This window comes from Podarcis liolepis, assembly GCF_965112155.1.
Source record: "Podarcis liolepis genome assembly, chromosome: 11".
In the NCBI taxonomy this organism is placed as follows: Eukaryota; Metazoa; Chordata; class Lepidosauria; order Squamata; family Lacertidae; genus Podarcis; species Podarcis liolepis.
The window spans coordinates 806,465-830,789 of NC_139565.1; the positions used below are offsets into that span (position 1 = coordinate 806,465).

Sequence of the window (24,325 nt, forward strand, 5' to 3'; positions counted from 1 at the left end):
GTCTCCATGTCTGGCTCCCCCTTCCACTGCACCTGTGAGGCCCTGTGTGCGATAGCCCTGTCTGTGTGTGAAAGCAATGTGAAACTTATGATGGAGCAATAAAGAGCAAAGAGGTTTAGGACATGGATAATTTTACTCCCATGTAATAATTTGAAAGACATCGAGTTAAGGACATGGTTAAGTTTCCACCAGTAATGGTCTGATTATATATATATATATATATATATATATATATATATGCTTTCGTAGATTTTCACGGGTACAGGAATGCAGGTTTTGGTGTCTTCGGGTGTCTTCCCGTGTAAGAGTTGGGGTGTCTAGGCGACGTTTCGACGAGGTCTCACTTGAAGATGACGAGTGAGACCTCGTCGAAACGTCGCCTAGACACCCCAACTCTTACACGGGAAGACACCCGAAGACACCAAAACCTGCATATATATATATATATATATATATATGCAGGTTTTGGTGTCCTCGGGTGTCTTCCCGTGTAAAAGTTGGGGTGTCTAGGCGACGTTTCGACGAGGTCTCACTCGTCATCTTCAGGCTGGTGCTTTCGGCTTCTTGTTACTGGAACAGAGCGGGATCTCAGTGTTTGAGTTCCTATAAATACTGTAGAGGGGTGTGGTGTATTGCCTCAAAAGTTCTGGGCAGAGGGGAAGTTCCCAGGCTAGTGTTCTTTTCTTCTTTTGTTCCTTAATTACTTGAGGGATATCTTGAGTGATTTCTTGAGTGATATTCTGAGTACCACTTAGGTGGGTCATTAGGTGTGGATTAGTTGCTAAAGCCTTCGTGTCTTGACCTCTTGAATTTGTGAAGAGTTTTTCTGGGAAGATGGCTGTACTGCACTTAGTTGTGCTTTGGCTTGGCTTCGTGTATAGGGGCGAGCTGTGGTTTTGTGCCCTGTGCCAGCCAGATCTGTGTAGGGATTGCAGGGGGGTGCAGCATCCGGAGGTGCCACTATGGTTTGGTTACTGGATGGTGTCTGTAATTTATCTGTGGAGAGGGTCTGGGTTTGGGTCTGGTGTGGTTGATTGGTGGTGGCGTTCTGTGTGCCTCTGGATCTGGTGTCGGTTTTTGTGGGGAGGGCTAATTTCCAGATGTCTGGCAGGCGGGACGTGTCGTCACGCTTGTTCATGTTGTGAGGGTGTTTCTCTATCTCGATGGCTTCCATGATTATTCTCTTGTGGTGATGTTCCATGTTAAAGAGCAATTTGGAATCTGCAAAATTAATTTCGTGTCCTGTTTCTTTCATGTGTTGGAAAAGAGAGGAAGATTTTTCTTCTTTTTTAACGGCATTCTTGTGTTCTGCGATACGTGCATTTATTCGTCTGTTTGTTTGTCCAATGTACGTGGCTGGGCAGACTTTGCAGGGTATTTCATAGACCCCTTGGTTTTCCAACTGGATTTTATCTTTGGGGTTTCTGAGGATATTGGCTATTTTTTGGTTGGTGCAAAAGGCTGTTTTGATATTGTGTTTATGGAGGATTTTGCTAATTTTATCTGTAGTGCCCTTGATATAAGGAAGGAGGGCCATGCCATTGTTTTCTTCCGTGTCTTGGTTTTTTGGGGGTGTTTCTTTTTGGATTAGCTTCTTAACCCTGTTTTGCTGGTATCCGTTGGCGATTAACACATTTGAGAGATTCTGTAACTCAGTTGTCAAGTGGTCTTTGTCAGCCAGGCGTTTGGTTCTGGAGATGAGGGTCTTGGCTACGGAGTTTATTTGTGCAGGGTGGTGGTGTGATTGAGCATGTAAGTAGCGGTTGGTGTGTGTTTTTTTCCGGTAGATAGTGTGTCCTAGGGAGCCATCAGGTTTTTTGTAGATTAGGACGTCAAGGAAGGGAAGCTGGTTGTTGGCTTCTATTTCCATAGAAGCCGTGAAAATCTACGAAAACAAATATATATATATATATATATATATATATATATATATATATATATCCATTCCAGTCCCATTTCTATCCTAGTATCTTGGATGTTTCTTAATAACAGCTGTGAAAAGATGCCTCTTGGCTAAACCTGAAAAAGAAAGAGATCTATTCTGTGAGTCAACATGGTTGAGTGTTTGGGCTTTCAAGACCAGCTTTTCATTCAGGGATTTTCTGGAAAAGCTGTTCTGTATATAGAGAAACAAGATTTTCCTGACTGGGTGTCGATAAGATGAATAATGGCTTATGACAGGCATAGGCAAACTCGGCCCTCCAGATGTTTTGAGACTACAGTTCCCATCATCCCTGACAACTGGTCCTGTTAGCTAGGGATCATGGGAGTTGTAGTCCCAAAACATCTGGAGGGCGAGTTTGTGTATGCCTGGCTTAGGAGGAAGAAAGTGTGTTTCCTTGTGGGAAGCGGGAAGAAAGGGCTATAGGTTAGTTGGAGTTGGTAGGAAAAAATGGTCAACAACACTATGTATAATTTAATTTTATATGTTCTCTACATTTGCTACTTTTGCATTTAGTTAAGGAACTTAGGGGTTGTGTGCTGTTGTGTAAAGTCCATTCAAAACATCTTACTGAATCTAGGTAGCCTCAGACTAAGTACAAACTATGCCTGTTAATCTGGAATAGAATTGCTATCTTTAGAGATCCCGTGGCTTAAGAATCCCTTTAATTTAATAAAAGAGTTGTGCAGTGTTGTTACTCTGAAGATATTCAATTCCTATATTTCTTTGCATCATTATTTGGCCTAGTCAAAAGGATACTGATAGTTCTCTTTTCTACTGCAACTCCCTATTTCAGAAGTGAAAATGCAATCCTTGCACGCTTCCCATTGTCCCGGTAGAAAAGCTGTAATGACATACACAAAATCCACATTTTTCAAGGCCATTTTTGAGACACAGGGTGGCTTTTTCTCTCTCTCCAACTTTTTGTTCATTTACACCTCACTCCCCCTGCATCACAGCTAATTAACTTCAATAGGCTGTAAATCCTACAGCTGAAAATAATTCTTCTGGTTTTGCTTTGGAAAAAATGTGGCCAATTTTTTTGGAAAAAGACTTTGCTTACATACATTTGCTAATGGTTTCTTATCTAGCATGCTGTCCAGGTCCACACCACTTTGCGGTGGTGCAATAAAGCAATAGCATCCGACGCCGGCCAAAACATGCCGCCAAATATGCACAAGTCCTGCCCCCTCCAAAGCAGAGTTGCCTCTTGGTTTCCGTGGGCTGAGGGGTTAGCCAAGTGAAGAAGATATGGTTGCTAGACTTGTCCAGGTTGAAATACTTCTCGCTCTCTCTTATTATCTCCTATAAGACTACTACAGAGTCTTTTAAAAGAGGCCCAGTGGAAAATGTGTACTCTGTATCCACAGGGCTTCTTTTAAAGGACTCACCCTGTATATGGGCAATATTATGCAACTGTACATGAACAATTCGTTTGTGAATAAAGAAAGGGAATTAACATTCCATTCCTTAGCCTCCCTAACAACTTGTGTGTATCGCAGGGCTTGGTTGTGGCTCAAGCATCTGTTACACAACCAGCTCCTTTCCTTCCTAGAACTTCCATAGCTGTAGTGGGAAGTAGGATCCACGTGTAACACCCATGCAGGGCACTGAATCCCATCAGAATCTGCAACATGTGTGCATATCCATGCAACATGCAAACACCCCCAACCCCCTCCCCTGATACGTCAGTGTTGTCCTGGTCAGTAAATTGGGCTACCACTTTATCAGTAGTATTCCAGATTTCCTACCCCCTACACACAATATTAGGTTCCAGAAATGCAGCTCTCTTTCCTACAAAGAATACTGGGACCCCTTGAAGAGCAACACATGTATTGTGAATGACACAATCTTTTGTGGGCTCTGCCCCCAAAAGGATCATGCCATAATAAATTTTTAAGTGTTTAAGGTGCCACAGGAGCATATTACAGTCTATGGACTCCTTTGATTTTAAATATTATGACCAAAATCTTTTGGAATGCTCTTTCGTTGCACGAGCATCTACAGTAAGTGAGCATCCCCTTTTAGTATCCCAGGCATGGGATTAACTTTACATATATTTATATATATATTTATATATATATATATTACAAAATAAATTAAGTTTATACCTTCCACTATTTTGCTATGGTCCAAAATTAATGAGAAATTTTCTTTAAAAAAAAATTAAATACAAACTTTTGGACCAAAGATATGTTAGAAGTAAACTGGCTCAAAACAAAACCATTTGGAACTGCATGTAGACTCGCTGAAATACATAAATATCAAGCATACAGTTTTAAAATGTGACAGCCTATCAGCCCACAGACACATTCATACATACACAAATGGAAAAAAAGTTGGAAAGTTAAGATCTGACAGCAGTATTGTCCACACACCCCACACTGTTTCTGGTGGACCAATCAATCTTAGAAAGTACAGAACAGAAAAGCCATTGCAAGAAAAATCATGCTACACATGACAAATAGGAGACTTTTGGGAGTGTGTGAGGTGGTGGAGAAAGACCTTGCAGCATCATCTCTAGACAATGTACATTTTATTCCCAGAGGATTTTCAGCATGGGGTGAGCAGAACCCAGCAGCAGCCCCCTCCTCATAGACAGGTCTTGAGCTACATTAGGAAAGCAGAGCTCACCTGAAAGACAAGGTCTCATCCCATTTCCTTTTTCAAACACATCACAACTTTTTCTTGAGGGCAAAATTGTCAGCTTGTTGCTAACATACACCTAACAGTAGCTATGTAGGATAGAACAAATCTGCGTCCTTTCTGTCACTCAAATAAGAGAATTTTACCTATTTGGTAAAAAGAGCTTTCTAACTTTATTTTCTATCCTAACAGCCAGAGAGGCATAAAATGATGTAGCTGGAACAAGTGTGTGCGTGCGTGCGTGCGTGAACAAGAAATTCTTGGTTAGTTTTCTGTTTTGTGAAGAATTACATAAAACTAGTAGTAAAAAGGTGCAACCCAAGATGCCAAAGGTGAGAAACAAGAGTGAGACATGTTGCTGCAGAAATAAAAATGCAGCACAAGAAAACTCCACTAACGAGGAAAAGTGTCTCCCCTGCACACTGGGTGCGACAACTTTAGATGTAAACCGGTTGTTCCTGTGCGGTCAAGAGTCTGTACATGGCAGCTGGCATGGTCTTCATATGAATCTGGACAAAGGAAAGAAAGACTGGCGTCAGTTTCATATATGCGTTTTCCAAACATTCACAGCCTTCTGAAAATCGAAGGGCTCCTTCCATCTGCGCAAGGGATTGAGATCTAGCAGAGGTTCCCATTGGAGGTGGAAGAACGGGATTTTAGCTTAGCTAAAATTCACAGCTGTAGTGAATAATAAAATAATAATAATATAATAATAATAATAATAATAATAATAATAATAATAATAATAATAATAATAATTTCTACCCCGCCCATCTGGCTGTGTTTCGCCATCCACTATGGGCGGCTTCCAACAAAAGATTAAAAACAAGATAAACATCAAACATTAAAAACTTCCCTAAACAGGGCTGCCTTCAGATGTCTTCAAAAAGTCAGCTAGTTGTTTATTTCCTGATATCTGGTGGGAGGGCGTTCCACAGGGCGGGCGCCACCACCAAGAAGGCCCTATGCCTGGTTCCCTGTAACCTCACTTCTCACAGTGAGGGAAATACCAGAAGGAAATGTACTGGGAGCCAATGTAGGTCTTTCAAGACCAGTGTTGGTCTTTCCCAGTCACCAGTCTAGCTGCCACATTCTCAGCCTGCGTACCGGATGGAGCTGGTAGACAGCTGCCCTGGACACAGAATTGACCTGCTCCTCCATGGACAGCTGGGGGTCCAAAATGATTCCCAGGCTGTGCACCTGGTCCTTCAGGGGCACAGTTACCCCATTCAGAACCAGGGAGTCCTCCACACCAGCCCACCTCTGTCCCCAAATAGTACTTCTCTTGTCAAGATTCAACCTCAATCGGTTAGCCGTGATCCATCCTCCAACCGCCTCCAGACACTCAAACAGGACCTTCACCACCTTCACTGGTTCTTATTTAAAAGAGAGGTTGAGCTGGGTATTAAACCACCTGATCTCCACCAGCGGCTTTATATAGTTGTTAAAAGGCATGAGGCAAGAGGACGGAACTCTGAGGCTTGCGGGGTCACAAGTGAGAGCCCAGGGGGTCTGAACACTCATCCCCCAACACCACTTTCTGGACATGACCCAGGAGGAAGGAGTGGAACCACTGTATAACAGTGCCCCCAGCTACCAGCCCCTCTAGATGGTCCAGAAGGATGTCATGGTTGATGGTATTTAAGGTCGCTGAGAGATTCAGCAGAACTAGGAAACAGCTTTCACCTTTGTCCCTTGCCCGCCGGAGATCATCGACCAGTGCAACCAAAGCCGTTTCAGTCCCGACTGGAAGGGATCCAAATGGTCCACATCCTCCAAGCATGCTTGGAATTGTTCAGCAACCACCCACTCAATCACCTTGCCCAGGAATGGAAGATTTGAGTCTGGGCAATAGCTGGCCATATGGGCCGTGTCTATAGATGTTTTTTAAGAAGCGGTTTGATAACCGCTGCTTTTGGCGGGTCTGGGAAGGCTCCCTCACAGAGAGAAGCATTCACCACTCCGCAGAACCCATTAACTATACCAGGTTTCCTCAACCTCAGCCCTCCAGATTGTTTTGGCCTACAATTCCCATGATCCCTAGCTAGCAGGACCAGTGGTCAGGGATGATGGGAATTGTAGTCTCAAAACATCTGTAGGGCCGAGGTTGAGGAAGCCAGGCCTAGACCTTCCGGGATGGGCAAGGATCAAGGAGACAGGTGGTTGGTTTCACGTGTCCAAACAGCCTGTAGGTAACAGATTGGAAGTGATCCCACGCAACTTTACTAGACAGGACTCTAGTACTCTCCCACCCTGGCCCAGCTCTCACGGTGGAGTCTACCTCTTTCCAAATCTGAGCGACTTTATCTGCAAAAAAACTTTGCAAAATTGTTACCAGGCCCCGATGGCAAAGGTGGTTCCGTTAAATTGTGAACCACTTTAAAGAGTCTCCTGCTACTATTTTCTGCAGATGCAATAGAGGCGGTGAAGAAAGTCCTCTTTGCTATCGCTATCACCACTTGGTAGGCTCGATGTTGAGCTCTAACCTGTGTCCAGTCCGATTCAAAATGGGTTTTCTGCCACCGGCGCTCTAGCCGTCTCAGCGATTGTTTCTTCACCCTTAGCTCCAGGGAAAACCATGGGCTGTCTTGGCTCCATGCAATCAGAGCTTCGGCTTCGGAGCCAGACAGTCGATAGTCCTGGTTAACTCCACATTCCAGCGGGCCACCAGGGAATCAGCTGAAAGGCCATCAGCTTGGGAGAAAGCATCCCCTACCACTCTCTGGAAACCTTTTGATCCACCTCCCTGCAGAGGGGAAGGGTCGCAGAGAAGTCCAGTTGCACCAGGGAACTGACCATCTGACCATGGCACTAGAGAGCTGGACCAGGGAGAGCCAAATGAAAATGCCTTCTCAGTGAAAAAGCTCACTGGGTTTGTTAACCTAGGTCTAGCATTAGGAAGCACCATGAGCCCTGGAAGCAAACGCCATGCCTGCTGGGCCCCTGCTGCCACTTGCCCCTTCTTCACTGGCTGGTACTCAATGCCTGACACCTGTAGGGTAAGAAGGAGGGCCACTTGGCTCTGACTGGAGTGCAGAAGGCCCTTGGCTTCCATTCAGCTGATTGTGGCATCATGTGTTCCTGTGAGGTAAGGCAGAATGGTGGAGGATCTTGAGGGAAGGAAGCCAAGGGCTCACCTGAGCCCTGAGCCCAGTCCCTTACCCCTTAGCCCAACTTATCTTATCAATTTGATGTTTGGATAAGCCCCAAGTTGCTGGAAGGAAAAAAGAAAACATACAGAGGTAAATGTTTGTACAACTAGATCCATGGCCATTCAATGTACTTCCTGAGAAAGCCACACACAGCAGGAAGGGTGCCAAAATGGCCGGGGGGGGGGGAGTAAAAATTGCCAGCTCCTACCTCACCAACAGCATTTGAAAGAATGTGAACAATCTTTTCATGAGGTGTTGCTACAACACTTTGCCCATTTATTTCAATGATTCGGTGACCCACTCGTACGCCTCCTCGCTCTGCAATGCCTCCTCGCATAAGGCTACAGATCTGGAAAGAGAAGATGCAAAAGAATGACAGCACACCATGTGAGGCCCAGGAACCATGAAAAGGCAGGAGCTGCCATTAGACCAACGTTGAATTCACACATCAGACATTAAAAACTTCCCTAAACAGGGCTGCCTTTAGATGTCTTCTAAAAGTCAGGTATTTGTTTATTTCCTTGACATCTGATGGGAGGGCGTTCTATAGTACGGGCGCCACTACCGAGAAGGCCCTTTGCCTGGTTCCTAATACAGTGGTACCTCAGGTTAAGTACTTAATTCATTCCGGAGGTCCGTTCTTAACCTGAAACTGTTCTTAACCTGAAGCACCACTTTAGCTAATGGGGCCTCCTGCTGCCGCTGCGCCGCCGGAGCACAATTTCTGTTCTCATCCTGAAGCACTATTTCTGGGTTAGCAGAGTCTGTAACCTGAAGCGTATGTAACCTGAAGCGTATGTACTATTCAGTATTAGGGATGATATTTACAGAATCACTAGCAGCTTCAGTGTTATCCTGGCACCCTGAACTTACTCCTCACTAACTACAGCCACACCCTCACATGTCAACAGATTTTAGCTGCCATGCTTCTGGCTTTACCAATTAAACATGGGAATATTTCTACCACATATCCCACCGCTGGAAAAGCAACAATGTGCACTCTGCAATCCCCTTCAGTTACACTACCCCAATCCACAAGCAATATTATTAACATCTCACTTTCCGTTATTTAATTACTAGATATTATTCCTTCAATCAATCATAATCATTATATTTTTTAATTTATTTATACCCCACCCATATGGACGGGTTTCCCCAGGCACTCGGTAGCTTATAGAATATATAAAATATAATAAAGCATCAAACATTAAAAGCTTCCTTAAACAGGACTGCCTTCAGATGTCTTCTAAAAGTCTGGTAGTTGTTTTTCTCTTTGACATCTGACGGTGGGGGCGTTCCACAGGGTGGGCACCACTACCAAGAAGGCCCTTTGCCTCATTCCCTGTAACTTGGCTTCTCACAGTGAGGGGACCACCAGAAGAACCTTGGAGCTGGACCTCGGTGTCCGGGCAGAACAATGGGGGTAGAGACGCTCCTTCATTCATTTGCTTAACTATCAGGTCCTTAATATTTATGCAGATAATAATGCTTTGGCTAAAATTCAATAAAGGTAAAGATAAAGGTACCCCTGCCCGTACGGGCCAGTCGTGTCCGACTCTAGGGTTGTGCGCCCATCTCACTTAAGAGGCCGGAGGCCAGCGCTGTCCGGAGACACGTCCGGGTCACGTGGCCAGCGTGACAAAGCTGCTCTGGTGAGCCAGCACCAGTGCAGCGCACGGAAACGCCGTTTACCTTCCCGCTATATTTATCTACTTGCACTTAGAGGTGCTTTCGAACTGCTAGGTGGGCAGGAGCTGGGACCGAAAGACGGGAGCTCACCCCGCCGCGGGTATTCGAACCGCCGACCATGCGATCGGCAAGTCCTAGGCACTGTGGTTTTACCCACAGCGCCACCCACGTCCCTTGCAAAATTCAATGCACTTGTATATTAAGTGCTTTTGAAATCAACTTCCTTTTTTATTAAAGAAAATATCAATAGTGCTAGGTTTATAAACAGTTAAGAATGTCAAATGCTACTTACAATGCCATTCTGAACACTGAAGCCAAGTTGATATCTGAGGTCTGGTCTTCTGATAAGGACAGTAGTTACTGGAGGGCATCTGACTATATTCAGCTTAACTCTAGCCTGGTTTTTCAACCCCTTGAAAACAATATGGCAAATAAAATTTAAAATTAATCTTAATTTGTGCTGGAACATTACACTTTAGTTCAACTCGATGTGCACTATGGTACCATTTGCTCCATCATCACAATTTAAGAACATGCACAGCAGAAATACCAGCTCATGTTACAGAACTTGAATGATAACTAATGCAAAGAGTAGTCACACAATAAAGTGTAGCTGCACAACTTCATCCAAGAAAAGTTGCTGCAGTGGAAAGGGATTCAGCCACACAGGAGTGGCTCCCACACCACTTTGGAAAAATTGGAATTTACTTTAAGCCACTTCATTTCATAGAATTGTAGAGCTGGAAGGGACTCCAAGAGTCATCTAGCCCACCCTCTGCAGTGTAGGAATCTCAGCTGAAACACCCAGGACAGATGGCCATCCAATCTCTGCTTGCTAATCAAGCAAAGATACATGCACATAGATGTGGGAAGACAAGAAGGTAAATAAAACTACAACTCTGAGAGTAGGAAAAGGCTATTCAGCAGCCATCTGGTGTGCAAAGACACACAAGGTTGCAAGAGATTTTCATTCTGTTTTATAGCTTCCACGTTTGGGGTGGTTGGTTGGCTTTATTTATACATGGAAAAGCACCAGACAATCCAGACCCAAACATCGGCTGTGTTGCATATGCGTGGCACCCCTTCGCCTTCCCAGTCAGAAAATGTCCCAAGGTTCTGTATATACATGCAGTCATCCCACAAAGAATCAGAAAAGGCCAGCTGAGCTTCTAGCAAGTGCCCCATGGCACATTATGCTTTTGTTTTTTAAAAAGTTGAGAGTTCATATATTTCATTTTGATGACAGCTATCCTATAAGCCGTAAGTTGGTACTGGGTGGTGTGATTGACATGTATGGACTGGAAAGCAGATTTGATTAACATGTAAAATACCTGGGCCATGGTACACCTGAACAGGTAATGGCGAACCCAAATGCAGAAGGCAACAGCTAATGTCTATGCATTAATTGGTCACAACACCCATTTGCACACAGGCTCCTCTGGGTCATCCTTTCATGCTCTAGAATGTCATCATCTTAACAGCTTGCTTTCATGGTGCAAGGTTTGACCACACCAAAGCATCGCCCCACTTTAACCTGCCAAGGAGCCAACAGCCTTCTTCCCTGCTACACCCACAGTCAGGAGCCCTTTCGAGACGAAGTCTATTTTCTGTACCTTTATGATACTCTGACAGGTAGAGAGTGGTAGGCCAACCAAACTGGTCCCGTTGATGGACATGATTTGGTCCCCTATGTTCAGCTTCCCCGATTTCTCAGCTGGTCCTCCATGCATCATATTTGCAATGATAACAGTAGGCAAGATGGATCCCCATCCGGACTCTACAATTACTACACCCAGAATTTCTCCCTTCTGCTTCTCAATGAAAACCTGAATTAGGAGAACAAAAAACGAGAACAACCTGAAACCTTTCTCCTCTATGAAACCTACAGAATAAATGAAACTGCCTTCAAGCACACACACTTCTCTCTTGCAACTAAATCAGTGAAGGCATCTGGAAGATTTACATCAATAAAAATATGTATAACATTATTATCTGTGCAACAGTGGAGTGGAATAAAGCAAAGGAACTCAGCAGGATTATTATTATGGGTTTAAATGACTACGAATTACATCTTCATAAAGTTATTTTTCTACAAAGTTTAGCACTGTATCTCTCAAGCCAGTTTCAAACATAGTGTTTTTGAAACGAGCTCTTGCAACCCCACGTTACAACTACATAAGTGAAAATTCTGAATGCATTAACACAGCAGGCCAAATATTTGAAAGCTGTTCCTTTAAAAACAAAATACATGGCAGATGGTAATCAATTCAATCTTGATGAATTTAGCACTATCCTAAAAATATAGAAAAGTGGGGTGTGAGAGGAGGAAAGACGCTGCTGACATCCCATGAGTGGAGAAGCAGGGACAGAAGTCATTCTTGAGGAACTCCAATGGCTGTATAATTGTTACTAGAACTGGGCTGCTCGGGGGGTTATTAGCTCAATGGCTTTGTTATTAGAATGGGTACATACATCTTTGCAATTTTCAGACTTAGAGAAGTGGATCAGGTCATCATTGTACATGTCTTGGGTGTTGAGCAGGTCACTGTATTCCTTCTGGCTCAGGTCTTCTGGATTTATCCCATTGGCCCTCAAGAATTCCTGGTAGGCCACACTAAATGCCTGACCTATGGACTGTGCAATTAGCTGTGCCTGTAGCAGTTGCCAAAGGGGAGGGGGAATGAAACAGGAACAAAATCAGACATACCAAATTAGCTCACAAAATCAAGTGGAAGCTGGAAAAGCTTTAAAAATGATGCAACTACAGAACACACATCAAAATGATTCTTTTTTATTAGTGGTTGCTGAATCATTTGGCTCACTAAGGGCCATGAGGTGGGCAAAATATAGTGATGGCCATCATAAAAATTAACCTCTTGTTCCTCACTTGCCTAGGGTCTCCTCAAGTACATCACTGCATAAGAGAAAAAGATGATTCCTAATTTGGGTCATACTTGCAATTTGTGTTTCTGGGTCTGCTCTGTATTCTTACCAGTTCTTATTCTCACCTACTCATACCCCAAGAGTAGTCTGGATGGCACCTTCCAAATGTCATGGAACAGGGGTCAGCGAACTACGGCCCAGGGGCTGGATGCGGCCCACCAGGCTCGTAAATCTGGCCTGCGGACCCTGCTGCCTGCTCAGTCAGTCCCTGCACTGGGCTAAATCGCCGTGGCATTTCCTTGAAAAGAATCCAAGGACGCCTCGCTGCGCAGAGTCTGACTTCTGCGATGCTGACACAGCTTCGGATTGGCTGCAGGAAGTTCCCGCAGCCAATCCAAAGCCTCACCTCCTGTGCGCTTAGGTAAACCCGGCGCAGCCATGGGCGGAGAGGCCGGCGGGCGGGGGGTCTGGGCCACGCCATGGGCATGGTGGCAGGTGTGTCACAGGGCTTCAGCAGGAGCTTGGCACCCATCTCGGCGCTGCTGCTGGCGGCGAGCTCAGTGGCAGCACTGGAGCAGCTGGAGGGCAAGCTGCATGCCGCCTGCTCGGCGCTCTGCGTGCGCAGCCTGCCTGCCGACCTGGCCTCGGATAATGGGCCGCAGCATGTGGTGCACACTGCCTGGGAGCTCTGAGGACGGGCCAATGGAGCGGCTGCTGCTCGTCAACAACGCCAGTGAGCAGGCGTCATTGAGATGCGCTCCTGAGCGCATGCCGAGTGTGTTCCTCCTCCAGGTCCGGAGGCAGCTGCGGGACCAGCCTGCAGGTATTTATATTTTTCTAAATATAGTCCGGCCCCCGACAAGGTCTGAGGGACAGTTGACTGGCCCCCTGATCAAAAAGTTTGCTGACCCCTGTCATGGACTATCACTTCAGCCCCAGCCATCATGGCCAATGGTCAGGGATGATGGGAGTTGTGGTCTGCCAACATCTGGAGGGCACCACAATGACTGCCTGTCCTGAAAGAAAGGAAGCATTTGCTCTTCCTCTGTTGTCCTTGTTTCCATCTCAACCCATATCCAGCTGGGATCATCTGGGTCAGCTCTCCCCATCTGGCTGGTCACTCCAGTCATCAGTCACTGCCCACTCCCCAGATGACTGAAGGAGAGCCTTCTTTTGCACTGTGATCAGTAGTGCTTGCATTTGAATGTGAGAGGAACAACTCTTTGCTCATTTTCAGTGCAGAAACAATAAAGCTCCTTACATCCTCAGATTCAAAGACATGGCAGATCATTTTATACTGTCTCTTCCCATCCTGGGAGGGATGAGATGCCTCCACATTATCCTGGGAATTAGATCTTGGCATTCGCCTGCGAGCCATCAAGACGACTATATTCCCAATATCTGCAATGTAGGAAATGGTCCTCAGAGGATGATCCATCATAGTTTCCTAGAGAAGACAAACCCTTCCATTAGTGTTCTTTAGCACTAACACATAAGAATTTAAAAAACATTGGCATTCAGTGCACACAAACACTTACGTTTTCCACATTAAAGGGAATTTTCATCACCTCCTAAAAGCAAAGAACAGTAGAAGTTCCCACTTGCAAGATCTCGAATTGCAGCAGTATGAGGTCAGGATATCTATACCTCTTTGCAGAAGGCATAAGCTCATCTGATTTTGGACTACAGCAATCTAGCAGTACTTTTGAGTTATATTTGTAGCCCTATGCTCCCTCCCCCATAATACTTATTTAAACCCAAAATGCTAGAAGGCGTTTACAAATCTAGCATTTTATTCTTCCTTGTCAAACTGATATTTCTCGGCATAACTTTTATTTTTGACCTTTCTTAGAGTAAGCATCTGCAAAAATATTTAGCTCAAAAAAGTGGAGAAATAACCTTTGTGAAATGAATGACAAAAATAAAACAAAACTATGTTGATAGCTCCTTTTATAAAACATTCAGGGTGCAATGATCTTCCTGCCTCACTTCACCCCCTAATAAATGATCTAAAACATGCTACCTTCAGGTTAATAAAAGGAACAAATGCAAATAAATAAATGGGTGATGAATCAATGATGATAAGACAACACTGTCTTATCTTGATAAAGTGATGGGTATTTGCTGTACCTGAGTGTCTGCATTCAGCACTTTTATTCTCTGCGTTGAAATGAAGAGGTCAACTTCTGTCATGGGCTGAGATTCACCTTCAGGGGCCTGCAATTAAGGTCAGAGTTAATCAGTAACAGCAACAACAAACAAGCATTTGAGGAGAATCCGTGAACAGAAGTGTGTTAGATCACAATTCAAAAAAGCCTTAGGACACAGTCATCAGAAGAGCAATGCAATATGTAGCATTAAGATAGCAGAAGTTAATGTTATGCATAAAAGAGGTACGGAAGCTGTCTATAGGGGTACGAAATGTGAGTTACGAGCTCAAGTCAGTACTGTGCACAAAAGTGTTAATTCCCTACAAATCTCTTGCCCATTATCCCTGTTCCCTTAAGGGGAAGCTAGACTTGCTCTCTTGCACATATCCCTCCTCCGCTTTCCCACACGTAGAAAGAAAGTACTGTGATGTTCACTGCCACAACTGGGAGCTCCCTGAGCCTATGAAGTGACCAAGAGACGCTTAGTGGGTTCAAGGAGAGCCTGAGTATACACAAACCTCTGGCATTTGTCTTGATTGTTAACTTCCTAATGTTGCAATGGTGTCATTGACCGGCAGTGGGGGGAACTCTATAATCCCATCTGTTAGAGGAGTAGTCAGCGTGGTGCCCTCAAGATGTTATGGGAGTCCAACTCCCATACAAGCTGCCAGCCAACACAGCCTATAGTCAGGCAGGATGGGAGCTGAAGCCCAACCAGGTCTGGGGTGCACCATGTTGGTTAGCTCTCTATTACAGAGTGGTTATTTAACAGAGTTAAGGAAGATGGCATAGAGAAGAAATGGACAAGGATATATACAGTGACCTTTTCTCAATGGCAGCCTTTTTATATTTGAATAATAATTTTGCATTAGGAAAATTTGGACCTTTTGTATATATCTATTTATAAATTGTATTTAATAAGTGAATGAATGAATAACCTTGTCCTCAGTACCCCAGAAGAATGGGACAGGTAATGGCAAGGTAATGACCCCAAAGTGCCCAGCTCTTCTCTCCTTTGATGATTATACAAATGGGGTCCTCTTATTGTATTCTGAGACAGTCCAAAAACACTCCTTTTCACACATGCCCGTTTACATTTTTCCCCACTCATGGTTGTTCTGGCAAAAAGAGCATGTCACAAAGCCTGCAAAAATGGAAAAAATGGAAAACGGAAACACCCCCCCCACCCCAAAGATCAGAGTCTGTGATGTATAACACAGGAATGTATGATGCAGTTCTGGTAGAAGAGTCCTCTTGTGGTCACTAGAGGCTAAACGGCTAGGAGCACAATTTCGTACAGTAAAAATTGGCCAATTTTTTAGAAAAGCACCTAAAAATTCCATTTAAATCCCACAATGATATGTATTTAGTAATCTTAGTATAGTATATAACTTTATGTCTATAAAGGTTTGGTTTTTTTGCATCCAGCAATTTAATAACCTCCATGAAATCACATGAAACTACCGTTTAAACACAAGCTGAAATACACAGTTTTAGAAGCAAATCATTTGATATATTTAAAACCTTTCTCAGTCAGCTCTATAGTTGGAAGATAGTTTTGGGAAAAGCCTATTTTCCATTTAATTAAACCTTTCCATTACCCTACTAACATGAAATGGCTAATGGTAAACAACAAAGAGTAAACCATGCTACCGGTTATTTGAAAAATGTCAATTTATATGGGGGTTCAAACAAATTGTAAGAAAAGGTTTGCTGGATACAGAATTTTTTAAAATAAAATTTAAAAATCAAAAGTAAGAAATGCAAAAACAAAACAAAAAACAAAAAAAACAGGAAAAACATCAAGCTGATGAGTTTGTACTGCACCTTCTTTCTGCTTTTGGCTAATTTCTGGGCCATCTGCTTAGCATGTAATAAACAGAGACAGGAGAATAGTTAGAGAGGTACTTTCAGAGACTCCAAGTCAAGTAGGGATCTGGAACATCAGGACTATGACGGCTATCTAGCCAAATTAAGTTCTGCTTCATAATTCAAATTTCACACAGGAGAGTAAAGTTTTATAAAATAACCCTGTACATAGACACCAGCCGAGAGAGGAAGGCAGACAGACAGACAGAAAAAGGAAAACATTATGCCCAGTAACTTTTTTTAAAAAAAAGACTAGCTGTCTTAAAGGAGAATCTACTGTTGAGAGAGAAATAATTCTGCTAAAGAGCAAATTCAGCTGTTGCCACTGAATACATATGAAACATCATTTCTTAAATCCACAAGAGAAAAGTAATCCAGCGCTGGCACTCCAATACAGCCAAACTCCATCCAATCCTAAACATGGTACTAGAACTCAATATAAACAAATGAGTCTTATTTTTGTGGAGGCTGCTTGAAAACATCCTCAGCCAGATGGTTTGCCATGTAGATCCTTGGCCTCCACTTCCAAGGAGAAACAGATGCTCACCCTTCAGGTTGCCCCTGCTCTACACACACAGAGTAGTTGTCCTGCAGAGGATGTTGCAAGCCACCTCCACTTGGCAGCTGCAACTGTAAACCAGCCTGTGGGCAACTGACAAATGGCTGTTCTACTGGAGGGCCACAGGTAAATGAGCTCCTGAGCCCCCACAGCCTCCTGGTGGCAATTGGCAGGAGCATGGCAGATTTTTTAAAAAATCGTCCCCCTCCAGATGAGCAGCACTGCCAGGAAATGGTGTGCCTCTGTCAACTCCTATACTGGGTCTTCGATGTGTATGTACTAAAGGATCACACCATATGGAGGATGCCTACGACCAAGACCAACCGTCTAGGATTCCAGGTATTGTGTACTATATGAATGGCTAGCAGCCATTTGGGCCCACAAGGAGGAGATGTTTTGACACAAAACTGACTTGAAAACTGATCAGAGAGACGTGGCACAAAGCGGCTGTCTCCCAAACCATGCCCATCAACCTTCCACACAGAGACTTAGGTGCCACACTAACAAAAATATTGAGAATTCATTCCAGATCTTTCACAAAAGTTGATTTTTGTTTGTGTGGCAGGATTTTTTTTGGGGGGGGGTTTACATTATTTCTAACTGAACAATGATAACATGTGAATGCATGCCAAAAAAATCCAGAAAATCTCAGCAGCTCTACTGCTACAAATGATAAACACAGAAACCCTGAATGTGGAGCTGAGGCGTAATCTAGGAGGAGTGATTGTACAGATGGCTAGAAAGAACACAAAGATGTGGGTCTAGACAGAAGTATTTCTGTTGTGTCCCTTCCATGCTGTGCTCTAGAGACACACTCTCCTTTGGGGAATGGCCATTCTGAGGCACCAAACAGAAGACTGAACAATCCCAATGAGCCAAGCTGGTGCAGTGACCCCCTCCTGACACCAGTACTGTTGCTGCCCACCCCTGCTGGGCCAGAGGGGAAGGGCAAGGTCAGGAACACCCAGCGCCCTTGCTGTGAAGGTGGTTAAAGACTTCAATGAACCACTAAGGGGCCAGAACCATCCAGGCCTCCCCAGCCACTCAATGTGCCAGGGGCTGAGGCACAGGGGCAGCAGTGCTCCCAGTTACTGGCACCAGTACAAAGATAACAGTTTTGGCAGTTTGTGCTGGATAATACACAGGATGGATTTAAAATACTATTAAAATACATTTTTAAAAATACAAAATATACTGTACGTATCTATATCTATACTTCTTATAAATTCTGTGTTTATGTCAGATATCTACCAGAAAATACACAAAATGCCATTTAAAACTTCTTCAATCTTACCAGCACATTTTTGAAAAGGCTGCATAGATTCAACTTAGCACTACTGTATATCAGTATTTTTTTCCTGCCTGCATAGTAAATCCTCAATACCCATTCCATGGTCATCATGTTCGTGTGAGCATTCTTCTTGGGCTTGATCACAATGCAATATATGTTAAAACAGCAAGACGGTGTATTCAGTCTCCCAAACCATCCTTCCTTCACCCTCCAACCCACTGCACCCCCCACAGGCCTCTCCAAACTATTCGGAAGTCGGCCTACAGGGCTGAACACTGTGGATGGGTTGGATAATCTGTGCCTAGAATAACGGCAGAAATATTAATTTCCCTCCAGAGACCCCTTTTGTTCAGATTATAAGGATTATGTAATAACGTCCACTGCTGTAGGATGTCACCCGCAGAGCATGAAAACAACTTATTGTACATGAAAAAATGACCTGGCAAATTTTGGGGTCCCAACACAAATGACTACTAGAGTGCATTTCAGAAGGGAGTTTCGGCCTGCACCATTCCGAGATTCAGCCTTGACTCTTCCACGGAGACAGACAGTAAGAAAGATTCCTCACCTTGATCCGGCTCACAGCTTCCTGAGCCTGCATCATCCTCACATTCTTGGACGGAGTTTTGTCTGAAAGAAGCTGAGTAGAGCCAAGGTAATTGGCAGCAAATATGATTCCATCAATTAAATCTTCAGGATCACAGGGTCCAGGAACTACAGGATGGAAAAATTGAATTACTGAGCAAAATTATGCTGCTAATGGGAAAGAGAGAGAACACTCCACTTCTGGTGCCAGAAGCAAAGGCTTTGGACTGGTTGAAATTCATCACGATAGCAAAAGATCAGATACAACAAGAGGAGACAAAGAATGACCAGCCTCTCTGTCACAGAGACAGCACTTGATAATCCAACCTGACTCTTACATTTGCTCATTCAGTTGAAACAAAAGTTCACCCTGAAGCAAAATAATCTCAATGGATTTTTCTCTTTCCTTGTCAGAAAGGCACAAAGCACTGGCTTGGCCCCAACCCCACCTACAACCAGGGTTATATAACATCAGATAGGCTAAAAACAAGGTGCAAAATGACAGCTGAAAATGCAGATTCCGGGCATGTGCAGAAGCATACGGGAAGCTCAATTCTCCTGTGATGACACCTTTCTGGTGTCAATGAGGCAGCACAGGCAGGGTTTCTCTGCAGCCACCTATTTGCTGAGCAATTGTGGCTTTACCAACGGAAGCTCTGCCCAGCTTCTTTGTGGAAGCAATGTCTCCTTTCCCCAGATATCACCTGCATTTCCAAGGTTTTCTCTGCAATAACAAAGGCCAGACACTGATATGTACCCAGCAAAGGCAATCCTAGAAAGAAAACATTAACCTAGACCCACACCCTGCCCCAAATGCAGTGGAGACTGGTCCATGCCAGTGAATGTAAAACTGCCCCACCAACCTCAGGCTAGACCCCCCCCCGACCTGCCTTACAACCGGTCCAGGGAGAATCATATAGTATTGGTGTTGCCCTTGTAGAACACAGGAGGAGGAGGATGGGGGAAAACTAAAATTAATTGGCTCTCGCTCCACTTAGAAGAGGGACGTCTTCCCTACAAGTCCCAGCAGCTGCCCCTGACCAAATAGCTCTCAACTCAGGAGATCCTAAAAGGTATCCATAACCTGTTAAAAAACTACCTTAGCCTTAACTCAGTTTAGCTGGACTAACTACAAGTCTATGACTAGTTCCTAAAATTATTTGACAGATGATTTGTTTTTTGTGTTAAATTAACTGGCTTGTTCCTACAAAGTACATACAGTTTTGCACATGACAGCAACACAGTGTACTTATACCCTCCTTTGGACAGAATATTCCAGCTTAGCCATATAGTCCTGGTGCAGGGAAGAGAAAATACAACAGTCTGGCTAACAAACGACACAGCTTGATCTGCAGGCCAATGAGATCTTCTTTGCTTCCACTGCCCCCAGAGGAAAAAAGGGTACACTATAACTCAAATATGAGAAGAATCAAAAGAAAGGATATGCATGTGTGTGAGAGATAACTGTGGGACTTCTGTATTCACTTTCCACTTTAGGTGTTCCCACTGCCAATAACCCAGTGTTACAAGCTGTGCAGAAGTACAGTCGCAAAAAGAGAAAACAAATGTTATCATTGTTCTCTCCCATGCAGGTTTCGGATTCTAGCCTTTTCTGGCATTCCAAGCCAGCTGATCTTCAACACAATGCAACTTCTCTCTTTGAGAATAGATTTACAATTAGGTTGAGCACTCTAAATCATAGTCTACTTTTTTTTGAAAACTAAAAAGCAGGTTTGGAAAAGCTCAGCGTAACAAATGATAGGCTCAAGGACATCTTTGAAAGCAGGAATTCAAATTGGAAACCTGGCTTATTGTAAATCATGTTTGTGCTTTAAATGTTCAACGCCCTTGCGCAGATTGTATGAATCATAGAACTGTAGAGTTGGAAGGGACCCCAGGGTCATCCAGTCCAACCCTCTGCAGTGCAGGAATCAGCTGAAACCTCCAAGGAAGGAGGGTCCACAACTTCCCAAGAGAGACAATTCTACTATCAAACAGCTCTTACAGTCAGAAAATTCTTCCTGTTTAGTTGGAATTTCCTCCTTGTAATTTGAAGCCATTGATTCGAGCCCTACCCTTCAGAGCAGGAGAAAACAAGCTTGTTCCCTCTTCTATGTGACAGCCCTTGAGATAGTGGAAGATGGCTCTCATATCTCCTCCCAGTCTCCTCTTTTCCAGGCTAAACATACCCAGCTCCTTCAAGCGCTCCTCGTAGGGCTTGGTTTCCAGACCCTTGACCATCTTGGTCGCCCTCCTCTGCACACCTTCCAGCTTGTCAACATCCTTCTTAAATTGTGGTGCCCAGAATTGGACACAGTATTCTAGGTGTGGTCTGAGCAAGACAGAATAGAGTGGGACTATTACTTCCCTTGATCTCGGCACTAGACTTCTGTTGATGCAGCCTAGAATAGCATTAGTTTTTTTGCTGCTACTTCACACTGTTGACATGTTAAGCTTGTGGTCCACCAAAATCCCTAGATCCTTTTCACATGTATGGCTAGTAAGCCAGGTGTCCCCCATCCTATATTTGTGTATCTGGTTCTTTCTGTCCAAGTGCAGAGTCTTACATTTGACCTTACTGAAATTTATTTTGTTAGTTTGGGCCTACTTCTCCAACCTGTTAAGGTCATTTTAAATTTTGATTCTGTCTTCTGCAGAATTAGTCACCCTTCCCAGTTTGGGGTTATCTGCAAATTTGATGAGCATCCCCTCAATTCCTTCATCCAAGTCATTTATAAAAGCACTGAACAACAATGGACCTAGGACAGAACCCTGTGGCACCCCCCCGCCACTTCTTGCCAGGATGGCGAGGAACCATGAATGAGTACTCTTTGAGTTCTGTCAGTTAACCAGCTACAAATCCAACCAAAAATCTTAAAAAATGATTTATGCTGAAAAATGTAAAAGCATAGAGTGTGTAATAGATAATTCCACAATACAAGAAGAATTTGCAGGGGTTGAGACAAAACACTGTCAACTGAAAAACAACAACCATCAATAAACAAAGTAGTATTCCATAAAACATAATTTTTATGTTGCAATCCGTTAACCAATTCAGCTGCATGCACACAATTATAAATAGTCCATAAGTTAGTCCAATACTATCCATGTTTCCATTGGGTTTAATGGATTTGTTGCTAAGGACGTTATAGGTCTGCAACCTAAGGCAATTTATAATGTTGACAGAGGATATATTTTCGGGCAATAGTAGAGACATCAGAATATAAAGAATAATGTTCTGAACAAAAGTCAGAATTGCACAGTGTTGGACTAAGACTGATCCAACCTCCACTAAGCCAAGAATCTTACACCAGGGGCAGACACTCTCCACCTAACCTGCCTCACAGGGTTTTTGAGGGTGGGAGAAGACCCAGGTACCCTCTCCTAAGCTCTTTGGAGGAAAGGTAGGATAGAAATGTAATAACTAAATAAATTTTAATGTACCTAAACCAGGGGTGGGCTAACCTGTTGTTGGACATCAAGTTCTATCAACCCCAATCAGCATGGCCAACAGTCAGGGAAGATGGGAGCAATATTTGGAGGGCCAAAGGTTAGCCAACTTTTGGTTAAACAAAATACAAATTTACGTACTCATTAAGTAGTTTACTGGTTACTGGTTTACTGGTTGCGCAACTGAAGGCTAATATTCAGGTGAACATTAACATCAGCATATAAAAGCCCCCAGAGAGCTTGTTCGCACAAGACATTAGGACAGAATCGAGCATATAGTCAAAAGCATGCAGACAACATTATTGTCACTATTAGTTTTACCGTATTTTTTGCACCATAACACTCACTTTTTTCCTCCTAGAAAGTAAGGGGAAATGTCTGTGCGTGTTATGGAGCGAATGCCTGCGGGTGGCGGGGGGGATCTGCTGCAGTCGTGAGCAGAGGATCCATGGTTCCCCTTCCTTCCCTCCTCCGTGGTTACAAAGCATGGATCCACATGGATCCTCAGGATTTTTGCATTGGGCTACTCCAAACTCACTGTCAGATCACATGTCTGTGGCCACAGCATGAACCACAAAAATCATATATCCACTATTTCGTTTAGAATATTTTTTTCTTCTTGTTTTCCTCCTCTAAAAACTACGTGTGTGTTATGGTCTGGTGCGTGTTATAGAGTGAAAAATATGGTAATTGTGATTATTAATATTCACAAACAAAACTGCCTGAAAATGCTTTTAGGCCCCAATCCATGTTGGACATAGTGCACCAACACAAGCATGTTAGCAAACTGGATGTATTAACCCCCAATCCAAGTGGTGTCCTGGCCCTTCCAGAGGGGCTCCCAGTGGAGGGAGGGACGAAGATCCATTTCTGCTTATTTCCCCTCCCTCCTTGCAGTTTCCAGCACAGAAAAACAATTGATTCCATAGAGTTGGGAGCCCTTCAAAACAGCCTGGTGTGTCGAAGGGGGTACAGGAAGCTTGGAGCAGGGAGGGGAAGAGGAAGAAATTGGCAAAATGTGGCTCTCGTCTTGTCTTCACTGAACTGAATGCCCTTCCGTGACATTGGGTCATCTTCCTCTGGCTGAATTTGGCCTGGAGGCAACGAGAAGCTGAACCCAATGCAAAGCTTAAAAGAGGAGGTGGGGTTTCTCTTAGAGGTGGTCCACGTGATGAGTCTGACCGTGGCCTACAAGGATAGCAGCCCCAGGACTACAGCATGGGAGAAGACACTTTTTTAAAAAAAAGAACTTCGCCCATGCCCTTGTCCCTACATGGAGGACTCTGAATTATCATTGTCACCCAGACAGACATCAATGAGGGCTTTTCTCCTGAGGCAAATATCAGTTGCAGTGTGTAGGGAGAGATCCAGTTTGTGACTACAGGAGGAGCAAAAGGAACAAGCTACGCTAGAACCTTCTCCCTGGTGTGCCTGGGTTGTCTTTCTTAAACTTGCAAGTTGTGTTTCTAACGTGACAAAGCCTCTCCACCGAGTGCTGGCAAAAGCAGTAGAGGCCCTAATTCTGCTCTGTGTGCAGAGAACAAGCACTTGAGAAAGTTGTTCTCCCTGGAGAACAAGCACTTGAGAAAGTTACTAAACAGATTGTGTGAATGGATTAACACCTGTTTTTAACTCACATTGCACTTATATGAAAAGGTTTTAAAACTTAAAGAAAGAGAGAGAGATTTTGATAGCTTACCTTCAACATAGGTTGGGAAAGAAGCCAAGCTTTTTCTTGACTGTAATTAAGACAAACAGGATATCAAACCAAGCTAAGCATGCTGAGGTATGCATTAAAAAGCCTTTCATGCAGAACTGGCAAAGTTATTCATCACACACTGCCAGTTGTTACCCGATCTCTGCGGACAGCCTAGTAAGAAATATGTATACATATTTCAAAGGATCGGTTAATTATTAAGAAGTTATCCTAGAGTGTAGTCTAGACTTGATTAGCATCAATAAAGCATTTCCAGGCTGCCTTTCCTACGAATGACAGATTTTTAAAGTTCCAAAGATGTCACAAACATTTATCATGTCATGAACAGAAACAAAAAAACTAAAGAGCTCTAGACTCTGGCAATGTCTTCAGGGTCTTAGGCTTACATTTAT

General features: G+C 43.8%; 1 protein-coding gene across 23 annotated transcripts in view; it reads right to left on the minus strand.

Moving 5' to 3' along the window:
- Positions 1–4,461: 4,461 nt before the first annotated feature.
- APBA1 (amyloid beta precursor protein binding family A member 1) overlaps positions 4,462–24,325 on the minus strand; it is an 87,086-nt gene continuing 67,222 nt past the window's right edge. For 10 of the 23 annotated variants that reach the window (XM_083464862.1, XM_083464859.1, XM_083464861.1 and 7 more), the window contains 11 exons: positions 23,916–23,955; positions 18,750–18,895; positions 16,290–16,322; positions 14,443–14,529; positions 13,851–13,883; positions 13,574–13,759; positions 11,902–12,081; positions 11,043–11,255; positions 9,722–9,841; positions 7,949–8,089; positions 4,462–5,097 (listed from right to left, as the gene is read on the minus strand). In XM_083464862.1, coding sequence (XP_083320988.1) covers positions 5,026–5,097; positions 7,949–8,089; positions 9,722–9,841; positions 11,043–11,255; positions 11,902–12,081; positions 13,574–13,759; positions 13,851–13,883; positions 14,443–14,529; positions 16,290–16,322; positions 18,750–18,895; positions 23,916–23,955 — 1,251 coding nt within the window. In that variant the 3' untranslated portion in view covers positions 4,462–5,025. The remainder of the gene's footprint in view (positions 5,098–7,948; positions 8,090–9,721; positions 9,842–11,042; positions 11,256–11,901; positions 12,082–13,573; positions 13,760–13,850; positions 13,884–14,442; positions 14,530–16,289; positions 16,323–18,749; positions 18,896–23,915; positions 23,956–24,325) is intronic. The other 13 variants (XM_083464854.1, XM_083464855.1, XM_083464853.1 and 10 more) reach the window with 3 other exon arrangements.